The 27552-nt window shown below is 41.7% G+C and overlaps 1 protein-coding gene across 1 annotated transcript in view; it reads right to left on the reverse strand.

Moving 5' to 3' along the window:
• rimbp2 (RIMS binding protein 2) overlaps positions 1-27552 on the reverse strand; it is a 102336-nt gene that overhangs the window by 64914 nt on the left and 9870 nt on the right. The window contains exon 2 of the mRNA XM_034212509.1: positions 18625-18762. Coding sequence (XP_034068400.1) covers positions 18625-18762 — 138 coding nt within the window. The remainder of the gene's footprint in view (positions 1-18624; positions 18763-27552) is intronic.

A 27552-nucleotide genomic window follows, 5' to 3' on the forward strand; every position in this document is an offset into this window, starting at 1 on the left:
CATCTGGGGGACATTAACCATCACTGCCAATTTACAGGACACTCAATTACTGTTCATTACCTGAGCGAGGAGTGGCTGTCCACACTGACAAATCATACAAGTGGTCAAACAGAGAAACTAAATAATGCCAGCAATGGATACAGACACACAACATTCGTCTCCTTGACTGGGAATCAATACTGAGATCACAATATGATATTGTTGCAATTTGCATGAATTGCGATGTATTACCTTTTTTCAAATGCAAATTATGTTATGTTATTATCTGTTCAAGCACTGAGAAAGCAATTTATTCTTTATTTCTTTATTGATGATTTATGTAATAAAATATCTGTACTTGCCATTAGTCTATTGAAATAATATTGCAAAACAATATTATACATAATACATTTTTCCCCGTACCCTTTACAGCCATGCTAGTGGCTTTGTAAGGCTGTGCAAATCGCCCACGCTGCCCACTTGCGTCCTGTCACTCCAGGGTAAATGAGAACTGCAAATGTGAAACTTCTCAGGGCCCAATACTCCTCAGAAGCCACAGAAAGGTATTTTGTAATCAGCATACCTTTTCTACTGATCTAAATTAAGCAGGTATCATGATCTCACAGGTGCTCCAGACACAAGATCATGACAGGTGACATTTCTGTCAATCTGAATAGGAGTTAAGGCGAATATGCAGCCTGCTGTGTACAACCAACAGCAGTGCGGGAGTCCAGCATTAGCATATAAACAGCAGCCTGGAGTAGATGGCTGCCACGGCATAAGGCGTGATTGTCAATATGCTCGCTTGTCTTCATCCAGGGATCAGAGAGGGGCTGTCAGGACTTTGATTCCTGCACAACGCGTAGAGGATAAACAGCATAAAAACAACACTCCAGCCTGTCAATCATCGGACTCTTCATTTCACAATTTAAGTTTTCCGAAGGATAAAAAAATAAGTCCAATTTAGCTTTCTGCTTTTAAAAAATGGACTCGGTCCAAATCAGGTGAGTGGATAGGAGACAGAGAGGCTGGGTTCATGTCTTACTCCGGTAACTAGATGTAGTGAACTTTTTTGGTTTTCCAGGATCTAATTACTGCACTTTTTTACAAGCTGTGAGGTTGATTACAGAAGTAATGATTCCTTTCTGTATTCAAAAATAAGCTCAGGTCAATTTAGAACTGTGTGAATGGCCAACACAGAATTGTGTTCTTCCTGCAATAAAAGAAGACAAGATTTACTTGGAGACCGCCGAGAAAGAGCGGAATATATTGAGTAAAATGTGTTGTGTGTGTGAATCAATGTTTGTGGTTCTCAGAAAGGAAACCACTGTAGAGCCATGGGTTTCTACTGCCTCCAGTCAGCGGGGGCTGACTGATGCTGGTTTGGAGGGAACAGAGCTGACAATAATACTGATCCAAGCCCTTTGTGCTCACTCACTGACGACCAATAACTTGAATAAGCCCTCATACAGTAACACCGCTTATATGTTTGAAAGGTCTGAACACAACAAACATGTCTATGCATTACATTAATGCACACACAATGTACAACATTATTTTGTATTACAGTTGATTTTTATTCCATATTTTATTCCTCTATTTCATTCCATTGCAATGTAAATACTGCTGTATTTTATTATATATTTTTAATGTTTTTCTAGTTCTCTTCTTGTGTTTTTAATTCTTGTTTTTATGCACCAGGACACCTAGTCAAATTCCTCGTACGTGTAAACCTACCTGGTAATAAACCTGTTTCTGATTCTGATGTCTTCACAGAAATAGTTTTACCCGGTTTGCATAGCAGCTAGCATACAGTGATAAAAAATGCAATGTAGTGTTTGATGGCTGCTCCTATCAAAGCACAGTCCAGTACAATCAGTGAATTGCGTAACACGGGAGGATCCTACTGATTATCTTTCCACTGAGAACACTTAAGCAAATGTTGCCCTGCGCTAAGCAGTTACCATGGCATTTGTGCTGGCAAAGTAAAAGTTTGTTTTTGAAACAGAAGAGATGCTGTTTTGCAAAACGGTTTACATCTACATACACGTTGATGCAGACTGTGCCGAGATTCTAATTTCTCCACACAGAGTACAATGCCACATCAAAAGTGTTTCTGTGCAGCCTTGAATTTCACTGCAGTGAATTATTATATCATACAGAAAGTCTGCATGTTTTTCAAAGCATTTCTCAGGCTTTGAAAATATGGGATAAGAATACTGTGCGTGTGTTTTTGTGAGCGTGTGCATGTGTGGTTTGTGTGTGAAAGAGAGCGTGACATTACTTCTCTGATACCCCAGCTCATTCAATTAAAACTCTGAGCTACTTCAAATATCCGTCTGAGGCTCATTTACCACCTTAATAGAGTCACAGCTTAGCGTTGATATCTGAGGTTCAACTCATGTGAGATGTCAAGGCAGAATATTCTCAACACACTTAAATAGAATATTATGTGCTTTTAATTTGTAGAACGTAATTTGCCTGTAATTTATCTTTTCAGATTCTGGGTTTTTTATGATGTGTCTTGCTAACATTACAGAAAATGACACAGAACATGGTTTAGTTAGTATTTACTACTCAAACTAAACTATAAACTTTACGACTTAAGTTAATAGTTCAAAACCACTCTCAGCTATATTCATAAAATATGAAGCTACAACTAGCATCCCATTATCTTTAGTTAGCATAAAGACTGGGAACAACTAACCTGGCTTGTTGTTTTTACACTTGTTGTACAAATTGAACAAATATGAAGGATTGTAGTTATTACGGAGATTAAGATACAGTTTTTCTAAAGTTTTTGACCCATGTTAGCTGTTGCCATGCCCTCTTTACAGACTTTGTGCCAAGGCAAACTATACTAATATACCTACAAACTAAATATTAAGCTAGAACCAGTTGCAGTATAATCTGATGAGATGTTAAAGTCCCCAACCCTAAGTGCATAGAGAATAAATGTAGTGAGTTACTTTTTGAAAAACAACTCTCTCACACACAGACATATAATGAAATCAGACTTGGTTCAAGCTACAGTATGTTTTAATGATAATATGATTATGATCTCCATGTTCCATTTTATCCTTATCAGTAGACGGATTATAAGGGATTCAAGGCTCTGTTATTGCTAACATGCTGCACTGTGAGAATTACAGACTATCCTCATTCTTCTGAAAATACAAGCCTCTACTTTGCATTAAGATGAGACAGAGCACACAGGAAGTCCGCTGACAACAGAGGACAGATCGTCCTCTCTTCTTCCGCTGGCCCCCACTGACCTGCCTTCACACTCCAGTACACCGAGAGAACCACGCTGCATGCCGGCGGCAAAACACAGCTTTTACCAACTCCCAAAAAACACAGTCTGCTGTATACAAACAAATCAGTGCATCTTGCATTCTCCTTTACCTAAAAACTATGAACTGTGAAAAGGGACAACCAGAGGGGGCAAGGGGAAAACAGATGGACGGAAAAATAGATGAAAACAGGGGGGGAAAGGAAAGATGAGAGGGACAGTGATTGGTAGCTGGCTGCCATTCTGGCCCGGTGGCCCCACGGCTGATGCACAGGGTTGTGTAATGGGTCTGCATGCAGTGTGAAGCGCAGCAAAACAGGGCTTCAGCACATGTAGCTGAAGAGACCACTCAAGCCTTCTGGGGAAGGGAAGTTATTTCAGTGAGCACATACATACACAGGATGAGACAGCCGTGTTTCGACACAGTGAGCTAAAAATAGAACATTCTTAGTATAAAAAAATCAGAGTGCCGGTCAAATCCAGATTGGCACGAGAGGAGAGAGAAAAAACGTTTCTTGCAAAGACAGTCCTGAAAGCTGAACTGGGGGGCATTGTAAATAAGAGGAGAGTTGCGGGGCAAACCACTCTGAATCTGAAACAGCTCACATCTCTCTGAGACTGTGATCCCACCTGACACGCACACGGCCACGCAGCCGCAATACAATGAACGAAACCAAAGCAATTAAGAATCAGCATGAGCAAGTTGGCAGATCTGTTATGCAATTGCCTGCCTGTGGGGCCGTGTGTTAGGAAATGGCGGAAAGACAGGCCTGTTGTGTTTCTGCTGCACATATATGGCCATTAATCACGCTCGGTCTCTTTGCTCTTTTTCTATTTCCAGAGAAGCGGCAAGCCCGAAGGCAGCGGACCTACGGCGCTGCAGCACGTGCAGGCTGGACTTCAGCATCACTGCAAATGTCACACAATGTTAGCTCGTTCACAGGAGGGCAGGCTGTGGTGAGAGGATCAAGAAGATAATCTATAAATGGCACCTTTGCACCTATCTCTTTATGAATATAATGTTGCTAATGCTTTAGTCTGACACACAACTCCCTCTGCTAAAATAATGGCCTCAAATTTGGACTTGTATTTATTTCGTGGTTGGGCTTTTTCCCTTTATTAAATAGTACAGCCGTAGATAAAAAGGAAAGGGAATAAGTGAGAGGATGATATGAAGCAAGGGGCCGCAGGTTGTGATTTCTCCCTTCTTAGAAGCATCAAATTCATCTGATGAATGTAAATGCACTTCTGAAGCGCCTCAGTCGCAGATAGGAGTATTTGTTGCCCGAATAATTAGAAAATACACTAAGGGATTAACCGTGCAAAAACACCAGCTGCATTTCCATCCCACAGGAAATACTGATGAGCTCAGGTACTTCTGTAAACAGACGGACAGAGCAGGTAGATAAGGACACATGAACCGGTATTGTGTGTGTTCGAGCCACATATAAAAGAACACTTCCCCTCTCTTCTCTCTCTCCCTCTCTCGGGTGCATGAGAGGAGATTTCTGCAGGGTGTGTTGGAGTGTGAGTCATCATCAGCGCAGAGAGAAAGAGGGGAGAGGCATTCTTTAAGTCGAAGGCAGTGCTTATGGCAGCAATGCAGCAAGGAAATACCAAACCCCCTGCCTCTTCAATAATGTTAAAGCACAAACCAAATATCAAACAACAGCAGGTAAAGACTCCCAGTAGGTAAATGCATGTGCTATTTCGGTGTTATGCAACAACAGGTCAGCACAGCAGCTCACATGTAGCCTATTGAATGAGGAACTCGGTTGAGTCTGAGCTTAATGTTTGAGTAATGATGGCTGACTTTCCATTGTAGTCATGTTACAGTGATAAAGACAGGCCTTCACACAGAGGGTATGACGCAGTACAGAGTGTAAGGTACGTTTGATATTCACCAAAACACATTAGTAAAATGACTTCTTTAAAGTGTTCACCTTTAGAGCTTGATTTACATTATCAATTGATTATTACAATTGTTTTATCCCAAGACAATAAGCAACAACATACTATCCAATCAGAGGAATTGATGATGTTTCACAAAAATGCAAAAACATGTATCATTTACCCTATCCATCATATATTATCAGAGCCAGCAGAATGACATAATATGAATCCCTAAGAGCTAGTTTCTGGCTAAATGCAGAGTCCACTGGAGAAATATGCCCCTCTGTGCCTATCGGAGACATTTCCAGAGGCGTTCTAGCACTAAAGGAGGAGCTATTTCACAATACTGGCAGGATTGTAAAAAAATCAAGCCTGAATATAAGACTAAATGACTTGATAAAGTCCCTTACACTAAAAGGTTTACCCAAGATTGATTTAATACCAAAACCACATTTGAAAAAAACAAATAGAAAAAGAAATGTTATGAATGAAGCTTTGAATTCCTAAAGGAATTCTAACTTTTGTTATATACAAAGGAGAGTCTCTTTTACTGTATTACAAATCTAGCATTTCCTTTTTTGTGACAATAATAAAAAGCAATTGCTCAACATACAGGTCAGAAGAGTGTCTGACACTGACAGAGACTGGCTACTTGTCTCATTGTGAAACCATCAAACAGACACAAATCAATGAACTTGCCTGAACTTTCCCCGTACCTTCTGAATTTTCTTACCCACACTGAACAAAGGTAACTTTTTCCAAAGCGTTCTCACTGGCCTGGCCTTACCTTCTCCCACACAGAGACGGTGCAAGCCTTAAAGACTAGTTCCCTCATATCCAAAAGAGGAGCAGGTAACAAATGTTAGCTTTTTGTGTCCTTAGGCCTCCACAAGTCTGTCCGGACCGTAGTAGAGATGGTGAAATAAACTAAGCTCTCCTTCACAGAAAACGCAGCATATAAGTCTGCAACCTGATCCTGAAGTTCAGCTCAAGTCCATGCTGCAATCCAAGCCTGCTGATTAAATTACTGCATGCTGCAATAGCTCCAGTCACCCAATGATACACCATCACATACTCTAACTGATAAGCTGCGTGTTTCACGCAGTAAATGAATATCAACTCAATGCCAGTGTAACAACTGTACGTGGTAAAGGATGGTCTCTTTATTCAGCAGTGGTTAAAAAAAGTGCCTTTTGATAATGTAAACAAGGTACTTTTTGACTCCAAGACATGTTGTGGTGTTTCTCTTACCCTCTAAGGGAGTGCAAGTTAAATATTCGTGCAAGTTAAATATTCAGTCCCTGGTAAGTGGCTCGGTGCCATGTTTTGCTCTGTGAGACCTCGATCAGATTACATTTCAAGTTTGCAGAGTATATTGAGATGCAGCTCTGGGAGTGGGAGATTGGCTCCTTGCCATCCTTTTTTGATCCTCATAAAAAGGTTTTTCACCCTGGTTTTGCTCTAATCAGCACATTTACTGGACTTTCACAGGCTAGCTCTCGTTTCCCTGAAACTAGGTGATACCTAAAAAAACCTGAGAAAGACAGCGAGAAGGAGAGCGATGCATTCGAAGCAAATGTCCCAGAAAACAGCCTTTTTTCTGGTGAATTCATTGGACAAAGAGTCATGTCAGCAGTGTGAGTCATCCCAAATCAGCCTGTCATGATCTCTTGCCCCTCACACTCATCTCAAAGCACAGAGAAAGAACAATACCTCACAAAAGACAGCATCCCAAATGCAGCAAGAGGCAGAAGTCTGAGTTTAATAGTCAACAACAAAAAAAAAGCTTAACTGCTGAACAAAACGCTCTGATGAACAAGGATTCCCAAGTGAGACAAAGGAGCAATTCCTGGATGCTAGAGAGGGTTATAGAGAAATAAAATAACAGCACTCCAGACACAGCTCATCGCAATTCTTCTGACACCGTGAGTGGCCGGCTTATCAGCCACCCCCTCTCGTCTGAATGAGAAACGCTGGCAGCCATTGTTGGCCTTTAATTCCACGCAGGCACAGATCTAATTAAGGGGCACTAGGCTGAGCACAATCATCTTCCTCATGATGATTTACAATAACAAAAATATTTCAAAAATAAAGCCAGTTCATGTTCAAGCTTCAAATAAATGAAATATAAACATGCAGTATTAAGAGCAACTAGAGAATGCAATTCCTGAATAAATTGCTAGTGGGAATGCTTTATGCTGAAAATCTGACGCTAAACTGCTATGCTGAAATGTAATGTGTAAGAAGAAAGTGAAGAATTTAGATTGAAATGATACATGAACACTGGGGGCTTGAATGTGTGATGAGAGAAGAAAAGAAAGTAAAAAGGCTTGGAAAAGCAGCAGAATATTTGAACTGCAAACTTCTGAACTAACTTGATGGTGAATGATCTGTCGCCATGGCAACGGCATTTGATGACACCCCATAATACGCTTAGATGCGTTGATGGCTGCATCGTTACCAAACCTGTGAAGTTTTGGGGCATTTGGAGCAGTTTCACTGAAGTTATGAGAAAGTCGTGTTTCATGGCGAGCATTGTGTTGCCATGGCAACGGCATTTGAAGAAATCTCAAAACTGTCCCGTAGATGTCTTCACGGACGGACTGTTAGCACACAGGTGAAGTTTGAGCACTTTTTGAACATTTGCATAGGAGTTATAGCGACATCATGTTTTATGGCGAGAGATGCGTTTCCATGGAAATGGCATATGGTGAGATTTGAAGTAGTAGTAGAAGTAGAGCTGTTGAGGCATGAACCGGTGATATACAAGTGAAGATTGGGGGACGATTGGACCGTGTCGATTGGACTTACAGCCACATCGTGTTTCATGGCGAGTGGTCTGTCGCCATGGCAACGACATATGATGACACCCCATACTACGCTTAGATGCGTTGATGGCTGCATCGTTACCAAACCTGTGAAGTTCTGGGCTGTTTGGAGTATTTTCACTGAAGTTATGAGAAAACCGTGTTTCAAGGCGAGCATTTGAAGAAATCTCAAAACTGTCCCGTAGATGTCTTCACGGCTGGACTGTTTGCACACTGCTATCTGAAGTCTGCTGCTCTGAGCATGTCAGTTGGAGTGATGACATCATCGTGTTCCATTACACAGGTGTTTATATTTGAGCTAACGAGGCGTCCAGAGATCAAAGGTTTCCATTGTTCTGAATGAGAGATAAACCTCTTACATGTGAACGTTTTGTGGAAGAACCGTAACAGATATCTGTGAAATTTCAAAACGTGAAGCATGTCAAGGAAGTTGAGTATCTGAAGTGTAATTTTTGTGTACTTTCGGGTTAATAATGTGGCCTTTTTGGCAGTTTAACTAAAGGTGTGCTGCTGCTACCGTGAGGAAATATCAGCCTGAAATTACAATGGGCTTTAATGGAGGCATGTTGAATGTTTTTGTCACTTCATGCCCTCAAGAGACATTGTGTTGAATTATTTTTGCTTAATTATTTGTCATTTTTCAAGCTACGAGATGTTTTCCTACGTTTGTCATGATAAATTATGTCTCAGGAATGTAGGGTTTGGGAATTAAGGCAGTTTAAAAAAAATATATGAATGCGAATTTCAAGCTGTCCTCCACTCTAGCTGTGACATCACGCACTCTAGTTAATGTTAAAATCTGAAGAAAACCTCTTTAACAAAGTCTGAACAATGTTTAATATCTCTAAAAGTAAGAATCAGATTTAAAAGTTGTTTTACACGAATAATGTCAGAAAGATGTGTAACATTTTAAAGTTGGAATGAGGTTTCTGAGTTAAAGTATGAATGAACAGTTCGCAGTTGAAGTCGCATGAAGATTTGTTGAAGTCTGAAGAATTTCTCCATTGACTTCAATGGTTAAAAATGTGATGTATTATGGGATGTATCTCTGGAATTATGAAAGTTATGAATGAGAAAAGTAATAGCTATCGATTCCCGACCGAGCTGAACGTTTTGATGTTTGAACAGAGTTTCTGTGATGTTCAATGCGGGAGAAGAAGCGCGGCAAAATAAGTCGGCGGTAATAACAATAAACTTTTCCTCCGTAGAATAACATTCTAAACTAGACAATGCAATTCCTGAATAAATTGCTAGTGGGAATGCTTTATGCTGAAAAGCTGACACTAAACTGCTATGCTGAAATGTAATGTGTAAGAAGAAAGTGAAGAATTTAGATTGAAATGATACATGAACACTGGGGGCTTGAATGTGTGATGAGAGAAGAAAAGAAAGTAAAAAGGCTTGGAAAAGCAGCAGAATATTTGAACTGCAAACTTCTGAACTAACTTGATGGCAAATGATCTGTCGCCATGGCAACGGCATTTGATGACACCCCATAATATGCTTAGATGCGTTGATGGCTGCATCGTTACCAAACCTGTGAAGTTTTGGGGCATTTGGAGCAGTTTCACTGAAGTTATGAGAAAGCCGTGTTTCATGGCGAGCATTGTGTTGCCATGGCAACGGCATTTGAAGAAATCTCAAAACTGTCCCGTAGATGTCTTCACCGCTGGACTGTTAGCACACGTGAAGTTTGAGCACTTTTTGAACATTTTCATAGGAGTTATAGTGACATCATGTTTTATGTCAAGGGATGTGTTTCCATGGAAACGGCATATGGTGAGATCTCAGATTTGGCGTAGAGCTCTTGAGGCATGGACCGGTGATATACAAGTGAAAATTGGGGGACGATTGGACCGTGTCCATTGGACTTACAGCGACATCCTGTTTCATGGCGAGTGGTCTGTCGCCATGGCAACGGCATTTGACGACACCCCATAATACGCTTAGATGCGTTGATGGCTGCATCGTTACCAGACCTGGGAAGTTTTGGGCTGTTTGGAGTATTTTCACTGAAGTTATGAGAAAACCGTGTTTCATGGCGAGCATTGTGTTGCCATGGCAACAGCATTTGAAGAATTCTCAAAACTGTCACGTAGATGTCTTCACGGCTGGACTATTAGCACACATGTGAAGTTTGAGCATTCTTTGAACATTTACATAGGAGTTATAGTGACATCATATTTTATGGCGAGGGATGCGTTTCCATGGAAACGGCATATGGTGAGATCTCAGATTTGGCGTAGAGCTGTTGAGGCATGGACCGGTGATATACAAGTGAAGATTGGGGGACGATTGGACCGTGTCAATTGGACTTACATTCTCATCGTGTTTCATGGCGAGTTGGCATTTGATGACACCCCATACTACGCTTAGATGCATTGATGGCTGCATCGTTATCAAACCTGTGAAGTTCTGGGCTGTTTGGAGTATTTTCACTGAAGTTATGAGAAAACCGTGTTTCATGGCGAGCATTGTGTTGCCATGGCAACAGCATTTGAAGAAATCTCAAAACTGTCACGTAGATGTCTTCACGGCTGGACTGTTGAAGTCTGCTGCATCTCAGTTGGAGTGATGACATCATCGTGTTCCATTACACAGGTGTTTATATTTGAGCTAACGAGGCGTCCAGAGATCAAAGGTTTCCATTGTTCTGAATGAGAGATAAACCTCTTACATGTGAACGTTTTGTGGAAGAACCGTAACAGATATCTGTGAAATTTCAAAAACGTGAAGCATGTCAAGGAAGTTGAGTATCTGAAGTGTAATTTTTGTGTAGTTTCGGGTTAATAATGTGGCCTTTTTGGCAGTTTAACTAAAGGTGTGCGGCTGCTACCGTGAGGAAATATCTGCCTGAAATTACAATGGGCTTTAATGGAGGAATGTTGAACGTTTTTGTCACTTCATGCCCTCAAGAGGCATTTTGTTGAATTGTTTTGCTTAATTATTTGTCATTTTTCAAGCTACGAGATGTTTTCCTACATTTGTCATGAAAAATTATGTCTCAGAAATGTAGGGTTTGGGAATTATGGCAGTTTTAAAAAAATATATGAAGGCAAATTTCAAGATTTCCTAGCTGTGACATCACACACTCTAGTTAATGTTAAAATCTGAAGAAAACCTCTAAAACAAGGTCTAAACAATGTTTAATATCTCTAAAAGTAAGAATCAGATTTAAAATTTGTTTTACACGAATAATGTCAGAAAGATGTGTAACATTTTAAAGTTAGAATGAGGTTTCTGAGTGAAAGTATGAATGAACAGTTAGCAGTTGAAGACGCATGAAGATTTGTTGAAGTTGAAGAATTTCTCCATTGACTTCAATGGTTAAAAATGTGATGTATTATGGGATGTATCTCTGGAATTATGAAAGTTATGAATGAGAAAAGTAATAGCTATCGATTCCCGACCGAGCTGAACGTTTTGATGTTTGAACGGAGTTTCTGCGATGTTCAATGCGGGAGGAGAAGAGGGCCAAAATAAGTCGGCGGAATAATAATAATAAACTTTTCGTGCGTAGAATAACAGTTAGTGGGAATGCTGTTAACAGCATTCCCACTAAATGAACACAAAATAGATGCCACTGAGATAATGGAGTTACGACCAAAATCTAAACCTATATATATTACACCCAACTAAATAGATGGTAAGTGGACGTGGAGCTGATCCAAACCCAGTCTTTCTAACGACCACATCCCTAGTTTAATTCAGCTGGGGATGTCTAATAAAAGCCACAAATGCCAAAACATTGGATTAAAATACTTAATCCATAAATAGGTAATACAAGACCACTGGGGCCATGTTTTTAGTGCTGAAAAACAGGGCACAGTCTATGAAAACAATTAAACATTGGTATTGATCGGACTTCCATGTTCTCACCCTGCAGGGAATAAACACCTGCGAGATCACTTCATTTGAAAGTAGACATTTCTGCCAGATAACGGGGAAGAAAGTAGTTTGTATTCAGATTTGAGCCCTCAGTGAGAGGTTTATGTTTCCGAGTCACAGGGCAACACATGGAGCACTAAGGTCACATATGGGGCTTTATGATGCATGTTTTCAATGCTAACATGCTGATGTTCAGTGGGTAAACTGTTGACAATGTTGACCAGTTTAGCATGTTCGCGTGCTAACTCATGTTCATTTGGATGTGACATAGGTCCCAGCTGAGCTCGTCAGAATGTCAGCCAAACTGTTAAATGCTGGAAAAACAATATCTTAATGAATGGACAAACAGCACAGGTTTAGGCTTGAACTGTCCCTTTAAACTGCTCCTATAATGTGCAGCTCGGGGACTTTAATGACAGGCATTGTAATTAGCCATCACATAATGGGAATGACCTTATTAAGCTGCTGCTGGGTCACAAGCAGATTCAGGTTACCAAAACACATGAGCTACCATTTTTTTTATCAGGTACTACCTGATCATACCTTTTTTTCCCTTTACTGTACCTCAATTGCCAAATAATTGCATAACATGAACAGATGCACAAAGTCAGATCTTTCTTAAGGAGAACAAGTATCAATATTTATGCACCGGCTGAGTCCATAAATACCAGTGGCCAGTCTAAAAATCAATGCATGCCTGCTACATATTTTAATCTGCCTATGAAGGTCACATTACTCCAACAACGCCTGAGAGGACGCATCACTCACACACACACACACACACACACACACACACACACACACACACACACACACACACACACACACACACACACACACACACACACACACACACACACACACACACACACACTCTCTACTAAAACAGCTAGCAGCTTTTGCATTCACGCCACCCTGACCCTGCCCCAGTTCAACTAATAGAAACACACACTGTGTTAAAGAGCGTAAAATCAGAGAGAGCTCATCAGCCATAAATCGATTATAAATGCCATCACATCTGAAAAGGCTGTGTTCTCAAGGTTTAGCCCTGTGTAACTCGTGTACATTATAGATGAGGCAGAGGAGAAGGGGAGTGTTCAGTGGAGCACTATCAGTTACCAGAAGGCCAATCTAAATCTCCCCCATCATGACTAAACTCTATTTCAGAGCCACAGGGGTGACACAGCAACAAGCTCAGTCTTCCCTGCCGGCAGCTGTAAACTTAGGCACAACTCTACAGCTTCCAAAGCACTGCATCGACAGAAAAAAAAAACAGCGTTCTCATTTCTGAAACTGATGGACTGCCAAAGTGATTCCTGCCATCACATGAATTTGTCACTTTGCTAACAGGGCTTATGAAAGTTAGATGAACATTTTACGATCTTGTTAAAACCGGTTACATTATTAAAAGGGCACATTCATCCTGCGCGGCAAGAAAGAGAGCCTGTAGCAGATTGAAATTTTAATAAGCTCAATGCAGTGGCTAGAGATTGCCAAACTTGGCAGAGATTTAGCTTTGAAATCCTCAAAATGGGCATGAGACGATTTAGCCTCATTGTATCATGCATGCACTCACGTGGGTTAAAAGACAGGGGATTCCGCCAACCTGTGGTAAACCCATTAACCAGCTTAACTTCAGACACTTCCGCAGCGTTTTAATCTGAGATATGAAGCAATGTTTCTACTGCTATTTCTAATGTAGTCCCTTTTAGCTCAGCGTAATAAGATACTATCACGACTACATATATTTTACAGGTTTTATTTAATATTACTGGACCGACATGTTATCTCAAACCTGTTTTAGTGGTCTTATTTTTTTTTTAAAACAACATTGCTGCTTGAATACGGAGAAGCAATGTGTGTCCATTAAAACCAGTGGTGAAAGAAATACTGAATTTTACTTTGGTTAAAGTACCGATACTAAAAGGAAAAGTCCTGAATTCAAACGTAAGTAAAAGTAATAGAGTACTGCCATCGAAATATATTTTGTGTAATAGTCCATGTCAGCATTATATGAAATAACTGGATTATTATCCACTGTGCCCTAATTTTTGCAAAAAAGCTGGTAAATGTAGAGCTAATTTGATATACATTATATACTGCTATTGATATAATAACCTATAATACTATATCATCATTTATCAGTTTATTTACATTTTGTTTTGCTTATAATAAGAATCTGTCGAGGCACTAAAGCTGTAGAATAAAAAGGATAATATTGGCTTCCAAAATGTAGTGGAGTAGAAGTATAAAGTAGCCTGAATGTACTTAAGAACAATATTTGAGTAAATATACTTTACTAAATGACACAGCTGATCATGACGAAGATGAAGGTGGTGGTGTCAGCAGGCTCAGAAACTCAGAAGCCCCTCGAGGAGACTGGGAAGGATTCTCTCCCTCTCTGCTATCTGTGATAAGGCTGGGATAAACCTAATCTCAGCATCATAAGTGTACCGTTATCTGGTGAAGTAAAGGCCTTTACAGTGCTGTGCGTGTTTGTGTGTGTGTGTGTGTGTGTGTGTGTGTGTGTGTGTGTGTGTGTGTGTGTGTGTGTGTGTGTGTGTGTGTGTGTGTGTGTGTGTGTGTGTGTGTGTGTGTGTGTGTGTGTGTGTGTGTGTGTGTGTGTGTGTGTGCGTTGGCACTCAAGTGTGTAAAATCATGGCATACATTCCTCCAGCACTTTGCAGCCCTGTTACAGCAGAGCAGCGATGGGCCTTGTTCCAACAGCAACACAGCCTTACAGTTTACATCCGAGCCGTGTGTCTCGGTCAGGAGTGAGAAGCATGTTTACAGATAATGAAAACACATAATGGGGAAAGACAGGAGCAGTCTGGATGTGCTGTGTATATATAAATTGTTTATTATCATGAGACATTTTAAAAGCTCACGGCTGATGTTTTGTTTTCATTGAGTAGTAAACACGTAAACTAACATGCTTTAATTACATTATGATAGGTTAATTATACTGTAGGTATGTGATATTTCTTTGGGTTATTCTTATTTTTTAGGGTAATAATAAACCAAATAAGCCTTGTTATATTACATTGTTATATCACAACTATGATACAGTTACAACCTTATTGTTTATTTTTCACACACGCAACTAAACTATTTTTGGAAATAGTTGCTTACGCTGAGATTAATGCTCTAAATGCATTATATAGTACATTAAGTACACATTTGTGCATGAATAGAGAAGTTGATTGTTAAGTAGGCTTAAAGAGTCAATACAAAAATAATGAGAAATCTATTGTAAAGAAAGAATGCCATCATGGTTTACTGGATTGAATTGAGTAATGACTTTTTATAGAATAATTTTACATGTAAAGGAACAAGGTCCAGATGGAAATAAGATGGTTTAAAGTGTATTTGAAAAATGTCCCCCATCTAACATCAGTTTTTCCCTGCGCTGCCCAACAGAACAATACGTGAAGCAGTATTGGTACTACCACTATTAGATTACATACATTACATGTTACTTGTTAGACGCTTTTTATCCAAAGCGACTTACATACTCAATATGTGGGCAATCCCCACAGGAGCAATTAGGGGTGAAGTGTCTTCAGGGACACAACGACATGCTGACTGCAGTGGGGTTTGAACCTGTGCTCCCCGGATCCGAACACCAACACACTAGTCCACTACGCCACACGCCTCCCACACCCACTATTAACAATAAACTTTGCTAAATGGCTTTATATGGAATTCAAAACAACAATTCAGTGTTTTTCATAAACAATCACTTCATATATTAGCAACAGATGTGACAGAAACATGAAGTGGAAAAAAAACACAAGCTCCACTCCTACTGCAGATTCTCACGCATGCTGCACATTGTTTGGCATGTAAACCGTTCCCTCTTTAGAGGAGGCTACTTCAGTCATGAACACACACATGTATTATGGAGAAACAATGACGGATAAATAGTCAATTCAATAGAGAAGCTGCTGAGTGAATGTTGTGTAGCTAAAGCAGTGTGCGGTCCTGGGTCAGCCAGCAGCATGTGAGCGTTAATAAGGGGGGTAATTGAATTAGAGGATCAGTGGAGGCCTGTAGTGTGGGCGCCACATGGCTCTAATTTCATTACAACTGATGTAAACATGAGGTTGGCCCCCAGCACAGGGGCCTCCCACATCAATACATGCACAACTCGCACACACGCATAAAAATACAAGGCTCACATATAAAAATAAAATTACAAAACATCAAATCTACACCTGCTCGTCTCAAGTGATATCTTTTCCCAGCATGCAGATGTTTCAGCCTGTGTGTTCGTGAGGGTTGTGAGCTTTCACTAATGAAGTAATAAAGGTGAATCAGGGGGGAAATCAGTATTATGTGGCACGAGAAAAGCAGGAACACAGCATCAGCTATTCAGAATGTCATTAAATCTTGTGCAGCACAGGCTCTCTGGTTAGCGCTGTTGTCTCATAGCAAGAAGATCGATTCTCAGCCCTTTCTGTGTGCTGTTTATGTTATCTAAATATGAATAAAGAAATGATAAATCTGGCATTTATGGTTGTGTAGGCGAGAGTACATGACACATTAAGAGGACGCTAGGGAATATTTTTACTTCGGTTTGTTTGGAAGAACATGATGGGTTCCCACAGCCTATGATATCCATCCTGCCAAGTGACTGTGGCTTTTTTTTTTTCTCAATTTGCGTGATGCATATTTATGATCAGCACTCGAATGTGCCTTGGCCTGATGATTCACTTGACCATCAGACGGAGCACAGCCCAGTAAATCCGTAGGCCTGTGATGAATAGTTATGAGGGCAGGAGTTAACCAAAGAGACCGAAGACAAACTGCTTCTTTTTTCTGCCACTTTCCTTGATCTCAAAAACTCCTGCAGGTAATCCCTTAAAAAGAGTTATGTAAACGTCCTCTTTTGCAGAATATCAACTATCATTCCACATCTTAAATTCCCTTTACAAATCTCCATGCCGAAAAGAGGACAAGCAACAGCAGTGAAAGAAAGAAGGCTAAACAAACTCTGTTGCAAAGTAAAAAAAAACACCACTTCTGTCAGGATTGCTCACAGGAAAACACCCATGCTGTGTAATACAAGAAGCTGTAACGGCTGCAGACAGCTTGTGTACACGGGGAAGATACCTTTACCAAAGTGCGTCTGCGGTTTGTTGATTGCATCTCCTTCATGAGATAACAGAGCTGCAGGCTAATGGAGCTTGCTGAAGAAGTGCCTCATGCTCTGTCAGTTTTTCATTACCACTTCACTCAGTCTTAGGTAGGATCGTTCAGTATTGATAATTGCTGACGCAATGCCAAACTTTCACCATCCATAATCGGCTGTTTTTCCTCTTCAGGGAAGTAAAAACACCATCTCCAACCCACTCACCCGCCACCTCACCAACACTCCTGTTCCTCCTAGTCGCTTTCTCTGTTGACTGAGCGATGAAAAACACTTGCTTAATGACATGATAGCATGCAAAATTACTTCAAAAGCAGTCGTTTCTCAGCAACCACCACAGGTAAGAGGGAAGAGCTTTTGTGTGACCAGATCTTTTTCAAGGATGGTATAATTATCTGAAGATTTACAACTGAATGAAGGCAACAACTGCCAAGTAACACCATAAACTACTAAACAACATTCTGTCTGTAAATGAAATATCCCTTACACAGAAATGTCGCAGGATCTTTCGATAGTTTTATAAATGTGTGGTTGCATGGATTCTGCTGCTGCACATGACTGAAATGGCAGGCGAGAGTATAAATATAAAGTTCACACCACCCTCATTATGAGAACCATTATAGTGAGCGGTGCTAACCTCGCACCCCTATAGACTACAGCTGGCGGACTTTAACTAGAAGGCCATGCTCTCAGTATGTGAGACAAGAAGCTTTGAGGGTTGAGGAAGGAGGCAGAACATTGTGTGTACGTTTGCACTATATATCCAAATCGGAAACTAGGGAACGATAATGCAGACAGCACTTTTGATCATTTCTTCTGTCACAGCTACTACCAATAACATGTATCTCTCCTCAGATCCTTAGGAAATGTAAATTCAAATGATTAAGATTCAAGAAAAAGCTTCTAATAACAAAGCTTCAGTTTAGGTTCAGACTAAATATGTCACTCATATCGTCGCCTCCGTGACAACAAGAGTCTGGTGAGTGCTCAGGAGACACAGACCCCCCCAGCAAGCACACATACACGACTCATCTCCTTTGCGCAAGTACCACACTAAGGTTTAATCGATGCAGCTCATTCATATTGAACCACAGACGTCAGGGGAAGCCGGGGGAATTACTAGCAGCCTTCGCTGTGAGATCGCAGCAGAGGAAGCTTGAGGAAGAAGAAGCAAGCTTCACTATGGATCTAACGTTTACTTTCCAACAACATGGCTACTTGGTCTCTTCAAACCACAGGAAATGAAAAAGAACATGTAAAACAGTACTCTAAACAAAGGTATCACAAAAACACAGAACGTCATTTTTTTATTATCAAGCATCCACTTAGCTATGAGAAAATTAACCATTTGGCCTCAGTAGAAGCGTTTATCCAGTGTTAACACAAACATAGCTCATTTGAAAATTAAAACAACAACTGGAGGGAAAATAACTCATGCTTCAAAAGTTCACAATCCAAAGCAGAGAGAGGGGAACATGAACTGCAGACAGTCGCTTTAAGCAAATGCCTCCACACTCTTCAACTGCCTCTAATGGACCATGCCCAGCCCAGCATCAACAAGCCTTTATCTCCCTTTCACTCAGAGAACTCACCAGTAACTGCTGCTTTAGCCTTTGGTGGCTAAGGGTCTCCGGGTCGAGTCGTCGGGGTCCGCTGTTGTTCTCTAGAAGACGAAAGCTGTCCAAATGCTGCAAACGTGGGAGCTGGAGCGGCAAAACTTCATTTCTCAGCTGTGGAGGAAACAGAAAATGGTTAGTTATCAGCATCCCAATGACCATTTTACAGTTTAATTGAGCAGTTTTTTGACAACTTATTCCAAATATCCCTTCACCCCTGCTAGTCCCACTGGTGATGAAATCTGCTAGCACTTTCTCTGAGTGCTGCTCAGAGCCAGCAGGGGGTCTAAGTGGAAAAACAGCTAACAGCTACACTCATGCAGTGCATACAGTGTGCTCTCTCTTCATTGATCTTCACAATCTCATTCTGACAATAGAAGGAATTTACTTGACTACCTGGCCACCTGCTGCTGTCAGCACACATTCGACAAAGTCTAGTTTAGTTTATTTTCATATCACGCTTGATATAAAAAAAAAAAGAGTTTTTAATAATGGTGTGAAATCAAATCCTGGTGGACTGTGCATGTCACACAAGACATCACGTGATTGGTTTGATGGGGGACTTAATTGTATTATATCAGTCATCCAGTAGTTAAACCCAGCTCTGTCTACTCCCATCCCAAAATCTGCAAACAACCAAGCAACATGTTGGCCGAGTGTATCAATGAAAAAAACACTTAAGCACTCGTTCAACCAGATACTTACAAACCCACACCCAGGTATAAGATGCCAACAAGGTAAAATAACATCCTCTCTCCATGTATAACCACTTAGCCAGCAATGCTGATAGCACTACCTAAACCGCTTGTTATTGCCAAGCTAGTGGAGCTGGCTGGAAATAATAATGCCCCCTATTAAATTATTCATGCCTCCAGTCAGGTGGAACCAGATGCTGCTTTTGTGTCATAGAGGGAGAGCTGTAACTCGACTCAAGCATGGAAGGCCATCGCTGCATGGAGGTAAAGACTTCATAGAACAAGCATGTATGCTACCGGGCTACAAACAAAACATAGGATGTCATGACACCAGGCTGGCTGTTTTCATGTGACATTTTATGCCTGTGTTCAGAAGGACGATGGTTCAGTAGGTTAGTCCTAAGGGGGGCGAAGCCTGAGGTGCCTCTCGCAGTTCACCAACCCTGTGTTGGTGTCGCTGTAGCCCACTCTGACATGTGTTGCCATGGCCAGAAGATGACCTTTTCTGTCCATGCCATGCTTTGGTGCTGAATACTAATGCTATGGTGCTGTGTGCCCGCCCCTCATGGGAACAAGCAGGGCTATTTTTAGCCACATGTCCCCAGCTGCACATCTCCAACCCGGGGCCAATGGGCAATTAGTGTTTGTTTCTAATGGCAGGACGCAGTGCCGTAACCTCCCAAACTCAAGCAGACATCTGGACAAACACTGTTCCTGTCCTGCCTTGTAACCCTGCCCCAAGGCACGGCTCCTAAAGCCATGTCGTCCCTTCATCAACCTGAAACTCTCCAACATCAGCTGCCATCCACTATGGAAACAATGTGACTTATTTACAAACTCATGTATTGAATTTGTTATAATATCAAAAGATATGCTCAAAGATTGCAGGTCACTTGAGAACCTATGAATCAGCCTAGCAAAAAAAGATATTGAGGGTTGCCCACAACATTGTCTATGACCCAGACTGTGTCCTGACCAGCGAACATGATCCTTTATCATCAAATTGGGGCCCACCAATTAATATGGTTTGGTTAGACCTAAGCACTCTTTGGTGCATCAGTCAATCCTAAAATGAAGTTAAACCCCATATCAAATGTAGTGTGGTGACCACTTATTTAACCACTGGGACATAATTCAAACTTGGAACTACAGTTGCGGTTATTGTTCCCACACGGACATGTTATGGGTTACCTATAAATAGTGTGTACCCTCTTGGCTCTCTCTTGTCGACCCGGGCTGCGACCCGACAACATGTCCTTTGCAGCTTGTGAATAAATCACTATTCTTGCACCTTCCTTGCACCGCCTCTGACTCCATATCTCTCGGCACTACACTGGTGACCCTGATACGTCTTGAGAAGTTTCCGGGACGGAGCCGAACACGGCAAAAGGAACTCGAGTTCCTTTCTCGAAATGCCGGGGTTTGATTGGAGACGTCCGTGGCTGCCACCGGCACGCGGACTGAGGCTCGGTGCGCGCTCCGCAGAAGGCTGGAGACGTTGCTCGCCGTTCCCGCATCGGCTTTCTATCCAACGGGGGGACGATGCACGACCTGCTGGGTCGACCAGCAACCCCATTGCTATCTCATGGGTTTGTTCTTCGGGGCGTGCGGCTGCACGTCCCGGCTGCTAACCACGTGGGGCTAACGACGGCTGGCAGCTACCCATGGCTGGCAGCTAGCGGCTAACCACGTGGGGCTAACGACGGCTAGTGCTAACGGCTATCAGCCCTTTTGAGTTTTTTTTTTTCTGGTGCCGGAGAGAAGGTTCGACCAGCCGGTTGACCTCATGTGGACACTCTCACATTTTTCACCACCTCCACGGCGGTTCCAGACGCCACTCACGTTTTCATCGACGCCTGGGTGGCGCACTCCTGGACCCCCTCTCGCCTCGACAGTTCCGGACGTCGCCCATGCTCCATCGGCCCATGGGTGGCGCGCTCCGGGACCCTGTCTGGCCTCTCCTGCTTCCCGGGGATGCCTCATCGCCTGCTGAGGACTTCATGCCCGCCGCCGCGGCACGTCTGCCTGCGGCCGGGTTGCTCTCCTGCTTCCCGGGGATACCTCGACACCTGCCGAGGACTTCGTGCCCGCCGCCGTTGCACGTCTGCCTGCGGCCGGGTTGCGCTCCTTCCTCCCGGGGGGACTGCTCCTCTCTTCCGGGGATACCTCGACGCCTGCCGAGGACTTCGTGCCCGCCGCCGTTGTGCGTCTGCCTGCGGCCGGGTTGCGCTCTTTCCTGCTGGGTTCTCCGCAACACCTACTGCGGCCCCCTTACGACGGCCCGCCCCCGGTGTGGGTGCCCTCGCCCTCGTTAGGGCCCCTGCCCTCTCCTGCGGCCCCCTTTCGTGGCCCGTTCCATGGCCCGGTCCTCACCTGCGGCCCCACCCTCCTCGGCCCTTGTGGTGCTTCCTCCACGGACGTGGGGATATTATTATTTTTTGCCATGTTTGAATTCTGGGGGGGCTTGTGTGGTAACCACCTATTTAACCACTGGGACATAATTCAAACTTGGAACTACAGTTGCGGTTATTGTTCCCACACGGACATGTTATGGGTTACCTATAAATAGTGTGTACCCTCTTGGCTGTCTCTTGTCGACCCGGGCTGCGACCCGACAACATGTCCTTTGCAGCTTGTGAATAAATCACTATTCTTGCACCTTCCTTGCACCGCCTCTGACTCCATATCTCTCGGCACTACAGTAGCAGCATTTGGGTAGTCCATGCCTACTTATTTGTCAAAGGGGCCATTGATTTTAATGTTCCAATTACTGTATCTCAGAACACTACATGGAGTTGGACATAGAATTACAACTAATGCTGTCAAAATTATCGCGTTAACGGCGGTAATTAATTTTTTGAATTAATTGCATTAAAATATTTAACGCATTTAACGCATGTGCAGAATGGCCCGCCCCATACATCCCACCAGTGGCAGCGCCAGGGTATGGCTGGGGTAGGCTACACCCATACCAAGAAATGGCTTAGCACCACCATGAAAAATTATGTTAAAGTAAGCAAAATAAAGTCCGCCAACTCGCGCCGAGAATTGCACAGACAGCAGTTAGTAAGATTGATTTCAGTAGCCACTTGTCTGGAAATACCGAAGACCTGAAACGGTTTTGAAAACTTTTGTCACGTAGTGATCGTCTTCTCAAGAGAACATCTTTGATAATGTCTTCTGGCCAATCAGAATCAAGATAACGGCGTGGTGTTGTTGCAGGAAGTCCCGACGGAGAATACTTTTGCTGTAGTACAGGTAACACATAACTGGTACGCAGCAGGTTATGTGCGTAATCTGAAATGCGTACCGTCACTTGTGTCACAAAGCGCATTTGCGTACCGACGTACTTGTGAAGCTTTTCCAGAAGGCGGTTAGATCACCGGACGACAGAGTCGGTCTCCGTGTGCACAGACAGGGCTGCTGTTAACGTCGGTCTGTACAACGGAATTGTGCCAAAACTACGCCAACCGGCTGAGGAGGGAGACTCCCCCCCTTCACTGGAGAACTGCGCTAAAACAGCTGATCACAACGTTCACACTCTGTGGTCACGAAGTACTCCACTAGCCCCCCCGTCGACTTTCCTGAAGTACTCCCCCGTTGATAGAAATCAACACGTAATGAATTAAGACCCCACGGTTTGATGATTGATAGGTGCTCTCTTTCATTTTGACACACAGAAAAATGTTACAATAAACATGTTAAATGGATATATCTTTCATTTATCTTTCCATTCCCACAACAATATATATAAAGAAATGGCATATTTTGGACATAGTTCGAATGGTGATTAATCATGATTAATTAATTTTTAAGCTGTGATTAATCTGATTAAAAATGTTAATCGTTTGACAGCCCTAATTACAACTAAACATTATTGCAGGGAAGCGACCTGTGGCAGCACCCACCTGTTGCTCAAAGTGACCATGCCCCTGATCACTTGTAACTTTAAGCCTTGACTTAATAAAAGTTCACCATCCAACGGTTGTAATATTTAGGGTGAACAATTAGTAATAGAGAAAAAAACACATGTTGTGTAAAGCTGAAAAACATGTTATATAGTTGAGTATTTTAACATGGGTATATGGAAATTGACTCGATTTTTGAGCCAGCCTCAAGTTCAATGAACTGCAATTTTGTTGTACTTCGGCAGATACACTTTTACCGCTCAGACCTGCTGGTTGCAGCTTGGGTGTCAGATTTTGTCAGTTACAGATTTTCTCTTTAATAAAAAATACATCAAATCTTCTAAATAGTTACATGTCAATTTATTTAGTCAATGGTATATGTATAAGTATAATTATTTAGGACTACCATTTTTGAGAAGTAACCAGTACTCAAGTTGAGGGGGGATGAGGGGGGATGGCATCCCCCCTGAAATCAAAACGGTCAAAATCATCCCCCTTCTAAAACTGCCATTCCCCCTTTCCATCCCTTGTGTAATTGTATCAATGAACGTGGCACTGGTATTACTGCTATTTCAACATTAATTTTGCGCATTTTGAGTAAAATACTGTGGGCGAGGGAGCACGCACACACTCAATGACATTTTTACCACTGACGCTATACTATGCGAGTGCCCTAGAGGGCGCCAGAGCACCGTGATGCGCCTGTTTGATCGATGCCAGAAGCGCAGCCGCAGTGACGCGTCCTAAAACCCGGATGTAAACTCCTTCCGGTTCCTTCGACAAAAACGCAATGCAATTTCTCCATAGAATTTTGGAAAATAGCTCGAAATAAGGTCTGTGGTTGACACACATTTAAGAGATGGATCACGTTTTGTTCAGCCGGATAATATCCACATGTCTATCCTACTTTTATAATTTTCGAATCATAAATCTAGTAGCAAGAAGCAAAATGCTAACGTTATGCTATAAAGGAACTACAGCAGGGTCGCTGCTTCAACGTCACGCCAACTTAAGATCCATATTCAAATATACAGATTGTAAATGGTACAAGTTGAAGTGTTTGTTTGAACAGTTTGCAGGAGGCAGGTACTTGCTTTCAAGCAGAACAGGGCAAACAAACTTAGCGTGAGTGTTTTACATGTTCGGTGTAATGACGTAAAATGGCCTGGACAACTTCTGTAGTCCTATTCAGCCACTTGTTAACAACCATCGTTTTTCAGACACGTAAACTCTTCAAAAATCACCAGCGGGGTCACTGCTGATATATTTAATGTCGTAGAACAAAACGTGATCTGTTTCTTCAATTTGTGTCAAACACAGACCTTATTTGGAGCTATTTTCCAAAATCCTATGGAGAAAATGCATTGCTTTTTATCGAAGGAACCGGACGTGGTAAAAATGCTAACTTACTTCCGGGTTTTAGGACGCGTCACTGCGGTTCTCTATGGCCAAGCGACCAGGAGGACAACGCGATCTGAGGGACTTCATATTTAAAAATACTAAAAAATAACATTTCAGGTAAGTCAAGAGTCAGTAATCTTAGTCATTACTCATTAATTTAGTCACCAAAGGTGGAATCTATGGACATAAGCAGCAATAACAACTTAGTTTGGAGTTTAGCTACGTTTTTCTCTCGTGTTAGCTAGCTGGTAAGACTCAAAACTGTTGATGAAATAATACCACCAGCACCAGAAGAGCTGAAACCCCTCCTCCAAGTAGTGAACACTCTGGTCATCTCCACAGCTGTGTGTGAACGTGGGTTTAGTCAGATGAACATTTTAACCACAACTAGAAGCTCCCTAGAGGTACAAAGCATGTCAGCCTTGCTTTTCATCAAGTGTGTTGGCCCTCCACTGAACAAGTTCAGACCAGAGGTATATGTCAAGACTTGGCTTCAAAGCCATTGCTTAGCTAACAATCCGAAAGCAAGAGCCAGAAAAATGGAGACCAAAAAGCATGATTATGAAAATCTTTGGAAACTTCTATGAGATGGGGGAGAGTGGAGAAGGCAGCCATTGACAACATTGGTCCTATTTTGTATTATCTGTATAATCTTTTAATATATTTTCATATTTTGTAAACAATTTAAATTTGCACTTAATGCCCTGTTAAAAAAAGTGACATTGGGAATGTTAACATAACATATTTGTATTTGAACTGCAATAAAATGATGACGGATCAATATTTTTCAAATGTTTTCCTCAAATTTGTTATGAAGTGTTTAATTTACATAATGATTTAATTAATTACGATACAAATGTAACCCTTTAGATACCAGTTTTGATCGTATACCAGTAACTGCTTTTTTGAAAAAATACACTATAATTCAATATTCTAAAAACTACACCCTATTTTGACTTTATTATTAATATAATCAGTTGATCCATCTGAATAATAAATGAGGGACTGTTAACCTACAAGATTTGTACCACATTTTTGTATCCCCTCCCCCCCTTTAAATTAAAGTGAAAAAAAGATTTTGCACTAATTGTCCTCTGCATTTGACCCTAAATGTTAGTGGTGCCATGGCAGCCCGGGGCCGACTCTAATTCTGAGGTGCCTTGGTCAAGAGCAATGAAAGGAGTATATGAACATCCATAACATGCATGTTGTTTTAGGAGTATAATAATTATCTTTATGCTGGTTGGTCTCCCACCCTCGGCGGGTTATCAGCACAAATGATGTCCCCATATGATAAAATCCACCATCCCTCCTGATTTTTTTTTTTACAACTTGAATACTGGAAGTAACATTCACAAACATTTCATCACTGTGTTTTTGAATGGCCTGCTCAGATACGGACTGGAGATCTGATTGAATTACATTATTTGTGATAATTGTCAGAGCTTTCTGTTTTCAACTATCCTAGGGTGTAAATTCCATACAGGCATTTCTAATCATGCAGAATCAGACACTGGTTGTTTTCCATCTTACAGGCATTTCTACAAACCCATGTTGGGCTGAAGTCCTAGACTGTCCTAAACTGAGTACAATATTTACAGAATATTATGAAAATATCTGGCATGGTGGGTATAATGAGTCAGTTTTGGAGTCTGTATGTCATGACGGTCTCTTTGATTCATTTTAGTAAGGGCAAAGCTAATTCAATCCACCTTATTACAGCTTCTTCATGCAATTACCCTGTGCCCCTCTTCATTGATGGGACAGCATGGAGGCAGTGGATTGGACAGCAGGCTTACCAAGTCCACAGAGACCTATAACATCGAACAATGTAGAGTGCCCTATCATACAGTTAACAAAGATGAATCACTGCACAAAAAAAAAGCTTTGTGCTGCAGAACCTATTGAAAAGCAGAGATGTTTTCCCAGTAATCTGATGTGAAATTCCACTTGATCAGGACATTAGAATCAATTACAACCCTACCTAAACACAAAGCATTAACTTTGGAGCACATTAGCATTCCATTAATCATCCTCAACATTAAAAGTGTTGTAGAAACAGCAAGTCTGCCTTCAGCTGACTGCAGAGTGTGTCTGTTGCAATGCCTGCAAATAACATGTTATCAAAGAGAGTGCAATTAACCTCCAACATAGTGGAAAATACACAGAGTAAACCATGTCCTTATTAAAGACATACACATTGGACATGGTGTTCAACAACCACCCCAGACATCAGAGGACCCTGCTCTTCCAGCTACTGTCATGGAGTATAAACTGAATAAATCAAATTACCCAGGCTTAACATCACTCGGTATCTCTTTTTTTGTAAAAAATATAATTTAGCAAGTTTGGGATAAACTTACCTATGCAACATAAAACTGAACAGGATTATGCTTCTTTTTTTTTTTAAAACATGAGCAGAGTTTGGACATAGCAGACGAAGTAAGCAGAAAGGCAGAGACTGAGGCCGAGATTGAACCTGTGGGGATAAGCTTTTTTATTACAAAGCAAATCCTGACAAATAATCATCACTGCCTGTGGATTTTGGTAAGATCCACATAATCACCCCCAGGCCCCACCCTCGGGCCTTATCATTCACCTTCGGATCCAGACAGCCCTCCACTTCACTGAGCTGAACCACAAACACAGACTTACTGACAACAAGGCAAGAAAAACTCCAAATATATATATATATATATATATACAGTGGGGCAAACAAGTATTTAGTCAGCCAACAATTGTGCAAGTTCTCCCACTTAAAAAGATGAGAGAGGCCTGTAATTTTCATCCTAAAGAATCCAGGAAATCACATTGTAGGATTTTTAATGAATTAATTGGTAAATTCCTCGGTAAAATAAGTATTTGGTCACCTACAAACAAACAAGATTTCTGGCTCTCAC

The sequence above is a fragment of the Gymnodraco acuticeps genome, unplaced genomic scaffold, assembly GCF_902827175.1.
Source record: "Gymnodraco acuticeps unplaced genomic scaffold, fGymAcu1.1, whole genome shotgun sequence".
NCBI lineage: Eukaryota > Metazoa > Chordata > Actinopteri > Perciformes > Bathydraconidae > Gymnodraco > Gymnodraco acuticeps.